Consider the following 10,450-nt stretch of genomic DNA (forward strand, 5'->3'; position numbering starts at 1 on the left):
GTCCGGAATGAATGTTAACAACATTTTGATAAATTTCTTGAAACATTAGGACGTGTTTGACATTTTCTATTTCTTTTTCACCTACTCAGAGAGGCTGGCAAGCTATGATGAAGGCAAACATGAAGGACACAGTTGTAATTTTTTATTTCTTTTTCACCTACCCACATGGTAGGGGTGGGCAACTGGAGCCCGCACCCCACTATGCAGCCTTCGTCCGCCCCGCCCCGCTCCGCAATGAGAATGCCTTAGCAGGGGCGGGCTGACCCCACATTTCTTAAGTATGACTATTGTATTGTCTTAATCTCCTATATGAAGGTTGGCCTAAAAGGTTAAGACAATCTAAAATACAACTTTAATGAATTTAAATTCTTTTTGTATTTATAATTTATAATTTATAATTTATAATTTAAATTATATTATAAATTGGGTCCAAAAAAATATTTTTGAACCTAAAAATAATTTTTAGACCCAATGGGTCAAAGGTAAGTATTGGTCTAGGCAGAGGGCCGGACATATGAGATTTTCAACCCCGCCCCCAGCAGTGGGGAAACCCTTCCGTTCCCTGGGGTGCAGGTAAGGGTTCACCCCACCTCGCATCATGCAGGTATCACCCCTACCACATAGAAGCTTTCATGAAGGCAAATTATCTCCAATTTTTTTAATGAACCTAATCCCTAATCTCTCCTGAGTCCTACACGCAGATTAAGCATTATCATCTTAGTGAACAATTGGATCATTTTTTTTTCTTCAATAACACTTTTTAAGATTTGGATTAAAAAAGTATTATTGAAATATTTTGGAATATAATTTATATACATATATATAATTAGTTTATCTATATATAGACTATCCCGAAACGGTATATCAAAACGGTATTGATATCAAAATATTTTGTTCCAATACTTCAACCAAAACATTCACCAAAACTGTATTCAAAACTTTTGTATTGATGCCACTTGACAATCTTACCCATGAATCAAACGAGAGTTGAATGGAAAGAGTCAATTAAAATGCTAAAATAAAAAACTCAAGAACTTTCTTGGCCTACCCCGCCCTAACTCCTATCTCTTTCTTATCCAACATCGGATAAATGCCATCCGTCACTAAAGTGAAGAGCAATCAGCTATGCACTCAAATCGCTTGTTCTATACATCACTGCGAGTCGAAACATTGGTGGTATATAAGTCGAAACATTGGTAGTATATAATTTAAGGCCTCGTTCTTTTGGTTACGTAGATAAATAAGATGAGATAAAAATTGAATAAAATATAAATTTTTAATATTATTTTTATTTTAAAATTTAAAAAATTAAATTATTTATTATATTTTATGTAGAAATTAAAAAAAAATTGTAATGACTATACGATGAGATAGTTTTGTTAATATAACTAAACTAGGCCTAAATCTGCATCAACACTATACCTGTATTATTTTATTTCCAGCTTACATATTATAAATAAAACATTTTTGCACTCTCAAGCTGCTACCATTTTTTTTTTTTTTTTTTAACTTTGTTTGAACCTTAAACCATCAAAACTGTCAATTTACACCTCAAATTACCACTTTTGACAATGTGCACTCTCAATTTATGTCTTACTATTCAAATCTATTGAAAAAAGATGCAGCACCATCTTGACAGTCAAACCTTGAGCGAGGTGAAAATTGTCAAAAGATAGTGTTTGAGGTATAAATTGATGGTTTTGATAGTTTATAGGGCAAACTGAAGCAATAATGATATTTCCTCTAAAACATAAAAGAGGATAAGAAATCATAATCGTTGCTGCCACTCTAGAATTGCATTTTGAAGGGCATAATTAGGGACTAGGTCACAGTGTTGAAGCTTTAGATTTGTCATAGGCGAAGTGTTGTGGCCGCTTTCGAACCATCCTCTTATTGCCTCCGATTCGTATGTGTACCCATCTGCTGCGATTTGTGGATCTGTCATGACTTCCTGCAAAGTTACAATAGTCATGGTCATGAGATAAGCCTATCTATAAATATAAAATGTATGTCAATATATGTATGTATGTCAATATATATGTATGTCAATATAAGCCTATAAAAATGTATGTATGTATAACATATATATGTATATATGTATGTATACATGAGTCAGTCATGGGATAGGTCTTTAAACTTATTCTACTCATCATAGCCAAAATGCATGCAATTTCCTCCAACTAACACGACTTTCAAAGCTCCATCACTATCAATCACAGCGCAATCAAAATAGAGAAGGGTACTCTCATCAATATGAAAAAGGCAAGAACAGACTGTGGTTTACTTCTACTTTCTACTATACAAGTGAAATGACAGGTGCACCCATTTCGATACAAGGCAGCATGTAGCAACTGCTGATAGCATATTGCAGAAGAGTGGCCCAAGGCTTTTGTAACAACAGATAAGTTGCTCTCCAGTTAATGAAAGATGAGTAGTTCCAATAAAATACACAAATGTGTGTGTGTGTGATGCCAGATTCTTACCTGATAAATGGGACACATAAAGTTGGATGGAATCTTGCCACTCTTCTTAGAAACCAAGCATGATGCTGAGGCAATGCATGAAGCTCTCATTTGCTCAAGAAGACTCCATATCTCTGACACTAGGTCTGGCCGATTCACTTGGTTCGTCTCACAGCACCTCAATCCCAGCTGAGCCAACTGTTTGGCTTGCTCAAGGGGCCAATCCCCAGCGGAAACATCCAACACTGCCTCCAGATTTTCATTTTCTAGTGCACATTCCACATCCTTCAATATTCTCAAAATTGGTCTCCCAGTTAAGAGTCGTAATAAAATAAGACCAAATGAGTAAACATCTGAGGCTGGCGTAAGCTTTCCAGTCTCAAGGTAATCTGGATCCATATACAGGGAGGTTTCCTCCGGGTTATTACATAATTGGTTGGTGTGAGGTGGATGTCCATTTTGTGGGACCATGCGGAAGATGCCTAAGTCACCAAGTTTACAAACAAAATTGGCATCAAGGAGGACCGTACTAGGTTTTAGATTCCCGTGGATGATATGAGGCTTGTTGGAGTGAAGGAAGATAAGGGTAGAGCATATGTCAGCAGCAATCTTTGTACGAATTTGCCATGGAAGGGGGCAAGTATTGCCTTTGCAGGCAAGACGATCTTCGAGACTGCCATTTTCTACATGTTCATAGACAAGTGATCTAGATTCGGGACAAGTTCCAATTAGTGTTAGTAGATTTGGATGCCTCACCCTGCTCAAAAGCTCAACCTGGAATTCAACCAACAGAAGAAACTGAAGGAAAATCAACTGAAACAAATTGATTAAGTAAATATAATGGATGATTTATGTTCATGTCTCGAAGTCAAACAAATATAATGGTAGAGATTTCATAATTACCAACATTCTAGTGCTTACAAAAAAACAAAAACACCAGCATTCTAGCACCTGGGATAACACAAAAATCACCTTGATCATTTCTTCCTCATTGACCTTTTTATGTTTAATTTTCTTAATTCTAGTCTCGTATTACAGTTGATTTTGTTCAATATTTGATAAACTCTTTGGAAAATCATTATATGAAATTTTCTAAATATTATTTTCCATCACCACAGGATGAGAGAAACTGAGATAACATTTGAATAATGCAACCCCCTTTGGATTAGCAAAGTCACTAATCTATAGATTCGAGCTCATGTGGTAGGAGCCAATGTATCAAAATGCAACATGACATGCCATCGTGTTCAGTGACATAAACCTACAAATTACCCCAAAAGACAAGTTAATTCTTGTTTTCAGAGGTCAAAGTCATGAATATGATGTTCGGCCTTTAGTGCACCGATATTAGTTGGTTTTCAGTAAAGTAAAAATGTTTATAAAAATTTACCTCATTTTGGAAGTCCAACTGGCTTTGACAGCCATAGGAGGGCAACATCTTTATAGCAACATGAATATGGCGAAGAATTCCTTTATAAACACTTCCATATCTTCCTTCTGCAATCTTCCAGGATGGATCAAAATTTTGAGTTGCTTCATTGATCTCCATGAAAGAGAATGCAGGGATTTGTACACTGCAGAAGCTTGGAACTTCCCCATTTAACACTCTCCTCAGTTTTTGGAGCTCCGTTACTGCATTTCCATTCTCTATGCGCAGCTTATCCCTTTTTTCCTTAAAACTTATCAAGAGCTTCACAGCTGAGATGATCTTCTCCTCTAACTCCTTCACAATACTTTGGGACTCTTCAAGCTGGGCCTCAAGTATTGATTTTTGGTCCTGCACCATCTGGAGTTCTTTCAAGAATTTATCCTGCTGATTCCTCATCTTTTCAACTTCTTGCTTTTCTCTTGCCAGCACTTCCTCTATCTCTTTCCTTCGGCTCGTCTCTGTAGCGCATAAATTTTCTAATGCTTTGGCCTATAAAAATGTACAATTATCACAAAAGTTGTTAGTCCAAATAGTAATTGACCTATGATATGCATAAAACTGATGCCAGCATGCATTCATTCACTCGTACACATTTTTTGTTCAAATTGTACCAGCAAGATGATCTTACCGCCACTGCTTCTTTCCTATTATTATTATCATTGTTATTATTCTTATTACTACTACTACTATGATAATCATGGTAGGGCAGGTGCTGATGGGTGTTATCGATGTTAGGAAGGGAAAGGACAGGGATAGGAAATTAAACTCAACTAAGCTGTTTGGGGACGAAAGAGCTAAAAAGTTTTGAATATCATTGAAACACATTGACCACAGTTCACTGCTACCCTAGTGAATTGTGATAAAGATTGCCAACCCAAAACATGGTACCCTCCTATTTTAGTTACCATTTCAGAGATTGAATATTTCTTATTTTCTCCCTTATTTATTAGTCACTGAAGAAAAGGCACACAAGTACAACGAAAATTTTATAGATTATGAAGCTTTTGGAAAAAAAACAAGGCTTCCAATAAATTAGGCTTCAGTACATCATAGCTTCAAGACAAGTGATCTACATGGTTATAATATCCCTACCCAAAATGAACCATGATTAAGGTGAGGACCATATTACCTTCCGCAAACACATTAGTTTACAATTTTATAGCACAAGATGAGGCTTCTAGAGTATAGAGAGGTAGCTTTGGCAAGTTGATAAACCCAAAAGGTTAAACTTTTAGCCATTCCCTCCACCAAGAATGGAGATAAGGCATTCGCTCATCAGTTCATGGTTCAATCAAACCACAAGGGGTTCAAGAAGCGCCATTTACCTAATTGTGTACAAATGTTTATTTTCAGAAAAGCATAATTCATAACAATGTAAATCAAGTTTGAGAGACCTAACTTCGAGAAAAAAGAAGAAATACTCCCCCCCACCCCCCCAAAAAAAAGCCACAAAAAATTCATTGGTGAAAATTTTTTTGCCTTGCATCTAGCCTCCATGGCATTGTCTTCTTCTTTCCATCACTTAGCCACCTCTTCAAATTGTTTCTGTTTTGATCTCTTGACATCTCTACTGGCTTGTTCTAGTCTAGAATAAAATTCAATAGTCGCTTGTCTTTGAGACTTTTCCTCCTACAAAATTCATTATCCATTAAATATCAAAATAATGTTTTAAATGGTAAAAGGTGTTTACCACTGACTTTAATGAATATATGAAAATTGGAGCTGGACAGTATATATATGCCTTAAGGACCAAGAATGTCCTCCTGAGTTCTTCTGTGGTAAATGAAATTCTATCATATACTCCATTCTTACCCAACCCTACAGAAACTAAAGTTCAAAGAAGACCATATATTCATGGCTTTTCTTCTTATGTATTAGAATCTACAGATGTAAGGTTTCCCACAAAAAAAAAAAAAAAAAAAAAGGAATCAAATCTATAATGATGCCAATCAAGAAATAGCGATGCATATTGAAAGCATCTCAAGAAGTATGCATTAACGTGAAGGTGAATCATCTTCTCTACCTCGTCCGTCAACCACAGGGCCAACTTCGAAGTGCCTACCACCCTGTTAGTGGATGAACTTGAACATACTGACCACTGGGAACTTAAGCTTCTTGATATTCTTTCCAGTTCATTACCATCTCCCTCTGCATCTGCATAGCACTGTGATAAAGTTATGCTCTCTTATACTCCACAGAGAACTTGTTGATCTAAGGCAAAACTATCAGGTTAGTGCGCACCCAGAAATCTCACCTCATTGGTGAGAGATTCTGATACTGAGTTCTGCAATTGCTCATTTTCTATATCTGAACCCAGAAGCAGCAATGGAGAGGCAATCTCCAAATCAACACTATCTTTGCTGCCTCCCCTGTTTCCAAATTCTTGTCATATAAGTAGCAATGATGGTATGTTTCTTTAAGAGATGAATGGATAATGCTTTTGTTTTCTAGAAAATTAAAAAATGTTCAAGGAAGCTATACTACTGCTAGCACTAGGGACACAGAAAACTAAAGATATGGATATTTAAATTTCCCCACGTGGTCTGTTATCTATTTATTTATCCATTTCTGGGCTAGAAGGAAAATGTGTTAGTACAATACAAGATGAGCTGTATCCTGTGTCCTTGTCATATCATGATTAGTTCTCCGCATATGTTTCATGCCTGAAAATTGAGAGCCAAATTTGGAACCATAAGAAGGAAAATAAAATTATCCAAAGTGAGTAGATTCCAAACATCACGTGTGTTAATGCATGCATTATTGCCAAAGGTGTGAGACATGTATGTGGTGCTCATCCAGGTGCATTCAATTAGTTCGAGCCATAAAAGAGAGGTTTTCAGTGTATAGATACTGCATATGTGACTAGAACTTCCATAGATCAATTGTGCAATGCCCCAAGGGAAGACCCAAGCCACATCTGGGCTTACACTCCAAAAAGACTAGTCAATAGTACAATTGAAGCACCATTGAACCGATTATAGAGAAAAAAAAATCCCTTCCCAAGCAAAGAGGGACCGGAACCCCATACACCACTTACCTACACTCACTACTCTGTAGATATCCCAATCCCCCCCCCCCCCCCCCCCCCCCCTCCCTACTCAAATTTCTGACGTCCTTGTCGAGTCATTTCATCATAGGTGGCACAACTCAAGTTCCACATTTTTTGTTAGGATTGGCTCTCAAACCATTTGTAATGCACCAGGGGAAAGCCCAAGCCACATCTGGGCCCATACTCCAAAAGGACTACTCAATGGTACAATTGAAGCCCCAATGGAATCATTATAAAGAGTAAGAATTTCCCCCTCCCAAGTAATGTGGGATCCTAAACACCACTTACACTGAGTACTAAATATGAGGTATCAGATCAACTTAGTGCTATATTGGCCTACCAATAGCTAAAGAATCAGCCAAATCATCCCAAAGATTGATAGATAGAGGTGAAATTCAAAGAGTTAAATCTGTAAAATTAAAAAATGTTAATAAATCAACCAAGATTGAAAACTCCGCTAAGAATTTCAAAACTCATAATGTCAACTACATTCCAGTACATTGCCAAAAATGATAATGCAAATTACCTAGTGTATATGAGGCAACCCTTGCAAACAAACCAAATATGACAGGAAATCGGAGCTCGTTGGCAAACAAAGAATGCTTTTTTGGACTTTAGCTCTGACAGTTCCCTGCGGTCTCAACAACATGAACCAATTAGTAAAACACATTTGCAGGATGGCATTTACACAATTCTACAACTCATTGAAGAACATGAACCAATTGGGAATTTTTTTTTATTCCACCAATTCACGTCATCTTCAGCAAATGTAATTTAAAATTTTACAAACATCACCTCTAAAGAACACCTATACATGCATGTTTTAAAAGGATCCACGATGATAGAAAAAAGAATTCCATCAATTTCACTAAAAATAATTTGCAGCATCATGGTGACATTAAACCATAATTAATTATAATGAGTGGTTCATACTCTGAGTAGTGATTTTCTGCTGCTCCTCCCATGACAAGCCATCTAATATTGTGAGCAGCAATAGTGTCTACAATACCTTTCTCGACCTTATTCATCTCAATCCATATTTTATCTGCCTCTACCTGCAATTACATGTGATAGATGTATTATGAACATTCATTAAATCCCACATTGATTGGATAGATTGCGAGGGCACTCTATACAGGTTCTAGATCCCATATTGGGTGTTTATGAGGTGGAACTAGACTTTATAAGTAATTACAGCTAACTCCAAATGTAATTATGTGTGTCCTTTTTCTAGTATAATACAGATGTGGTTCCCTTGGATAGTGGTAAATGGTATCAGAGCAACTATAGTAACACCAAGTGGTGCCGAGACACTGCACAGTGTCTGGTGTGCTCGTAAGCAATTTGAAAAATGTAATCATTAATCACTGTGCTTCATATTGTTTTTTAAGAGACCTATTAATCAGTCCTCATGTCAACAATCCATTTTCATGGCAGAGCATTTGGAGGACAAAGGTTCCATCAAGAGCAGCTGTTTTTACATAGACAGCCACACTTGGGAAGATTCTCACAATAAATAATTAAGGAAGAAACACGTTCATGATTGACTAGTGTTGCATGTCTAAAAGAAGTGGGGACTTCATTGATCATCTCCTTCTTCATTGTGATATTGCTAGTGCACTGTAGAATGACTTCTTTAGACCGGTTGGATTGGTTTGGGTCATGCCTAGAAGAATTGAGGAGCTTTTTTATTCTTGGAAAAGACTAGGTAGCAGCGTACAAATTGCAGCAATATAGAAGATGGTCCCTATTTGCCTCATGTGGTGTATTTGGAACGAGAGAAATAATATAACCTTCAAGGACCGCGAGAAGATGATGGAGTAGCTCCAGAATTTCTTTATCAATGCTCGGGCCAAATGAAGATTGGCCCTCGAGTGCAAAGGCAAAAGTGACTTCTCGTCCTTTGGATGGTATCTATAGACTTAAATGGTGTCAACTTGAACGAATTTTAGTATCTTTTTCCCCTTCTAGATGGGAGTTTCTCTTGTGTACATGAGTGGCACCTTTTGTGCTTATCTAGAAAGACTTATTAGAAAAAATAAAAAAAAGACTATTAATTAAGCAAAAAAGAAAAAACTTAATGCCGATGAACACAGTCGTTATAAGTGATCAATGTACACCCTTTTTGGTAACTAAACTAAAAATTAAAACATCAAAGAAAACAATACCCCAGCTTGCACAAGAAGGAGAAGATATTGATCTAGAAGTTCATGCTGCTTTTGATGCTCAACTTCCCATAATTCCTCACAGATCGGTTGTTTAAGCCTTTTAGCAGAAAAATTTAAATCCGCTGCATATAATAATAATAATAAATAAAAATAGTGAAGAATCAAGACATCGAAATTATAAGATATATGATCATAGCTATCAAATAAGACTTACCCAGAATAGAGACATTTAAATAAGAACCAGCGACGGTGTCTATAAATCAGCTGAAGTGCAGCAAAAAGTTGTGTGTGTGTGGACTAGTATACCAAACCTAAAGGAATCGCAAAGCAAAAATAAATACCAGTGGGATCTAACATCTGATATCACTAACGTGCATATTTAATCATAAAAAATATAGCAATACATAAACAATGTGTTAACCATGGCATCAGAGACAGAATTGAGCTCCCAGCAACGACAGAGGACCTCTAGGAAAGCAATATTCAACAATAAACATCCAGATCAGTTCGCAGAGCAAAGACACTCACTCGGTTCAACTACGTGCTCAGGCTGGTGAACATGGAGCACGCAAATCTTCTTGCCCACAAAGTTCTGCACGGCCCAAAACAGCGTTGTTTTGCTCTCCTCCACATTCTTCCCCACCGCAACAAATATAGTCTCTTCCACGTCGAATTCTCGCTCCTCTTCAATCGCCTCAAAGCTACCCATCCGCAAGCACAGTTTGATGGCTCTGTATTTGGTTGAAATTTGGGGTTTGGCTATCAAAACAAGCGACTCGGTGAGTCAATGATTGTCGGTCAGAGTCGTGAACTCGCAACCAAGACTTGTAAGCTTTCTTGTAAGCTTTTTTTTTTTTTTTTTTTGAAATCTTTCTTGCAAGCTTGTGTGGATTGAGAGTTCGTAGAATTTAAAAGCACTTTCTATTCTTTTTAAATTTTAATTACTTTTTTTTTTAAGAAAGAATTTGGAAAGTTCTCTTAATCAAGAAGTAAAAATAAACGTGACCAAAAAGTAGATGGAACTTGAAAGAAAGGGGCAACATTTATGCGGCATGGTATTTCCTTCATCAATTTTTTTTTTTTAAAAAAAAAAAAAAAAAAAAAAAAGGTATCATTTGACAATTATAGTTTCTTCTTCATGATGTATAGGTTGGATGTAAGTATGCTCATTAGAAGAGAAATGGCTGAGGGCTACAGTGTTTGTTGAATGAAATTCAAAGTTTAAAAATATATATATATATATATATATATATATATATATATTGTAGTCTCAAGAGATCCACATGGTAAAAGGCGAGTAGAGGATTAAACTTCATCCGCGCATCATATGAACTCAAGAATA

General features: G+C 36.6%; 1 protein-coding gene across 2 annotated transcripts; it reads right to left on the reverse strand.

The window, feature by feature from the left end:
- Positions 1-1,759: 1,759 nt before the first annotated feature.
- On the reverse strand, positions 1,760-9,990 carry LOC109004517 (U-box domain-containing protein 32-like). 2 transcript variants are annotated; one of them, XM_018983085.2, is made up of 9 exons: positions 9,637-9,990; positions 9,109-9,230; positions 7,874-7,995; positions 7,467-7,571; positions 6,146-6,260; positions 5,915-6,055; positions 3,853-4,380; positions 2,484-3,236; positions 1,760-1,951 (listed from the first exon to the last, which is right to left on the reverse strand). In XM_018983085.2, the coding sequence occupies exons 1-9, from the start codon at positions 9,815-9,817 to the stop codon at positions 1,769-1,771; spliced, it is 2,250 nt and encodes a 749-aa protein (XP_018838630.1). In that variant the 5' UTR covers positions 9,818-9,990; the 3' UTR covers positions 1,760-1,768. The 2 variants fall into 2 exon arrangements, with proteins under 2 accessions (XP_018838630.1, XP_018838629.1); XM_018983084.2 differs by having other exon boundaries at positions 5,915-6,045; positions 6,133-6,260.
- Positions 9,991-10,450: the final 460 nt, after the last annotated feature.

This window comes from Juglans regia, chromosome 16 (genome assembly GCF_001411555.2).
Source record: "Juglans regia cultivar Chandler chromosome 16, Walnut 2.0, whole genome shotgun sequence".
NCBI classification, from domain to species: Eukaryota; Viridiplantae; Streptophyta; class Magnoliopsida; order Fagales; family Juglandaceae; genus Juglans; species Juglans regia.

Coding starts and splice junctions, on each gene's coding strand:
- LOC109004517 (XM_018983084.2), bottom strand. CDS start 9,817: ATGGGTAGCTTTGAGGCGATTGAAGAGGAGCGAGAATTCGACGTGGAA. Junction 4,381..5,914: donor CCCTGTGGTTGACGGACGAG/GTAGAGAAGATG, acceptor ACATTTTTATAG/GCCAAAGCATTAGAAAATTT. Junction 1,952..2,483: donor TTATGTGTCCCATTTATCAG/GTAAGAATCTGG, acceptor GTAACTTTGCAG/GAAGTCATGACAGATCCACA.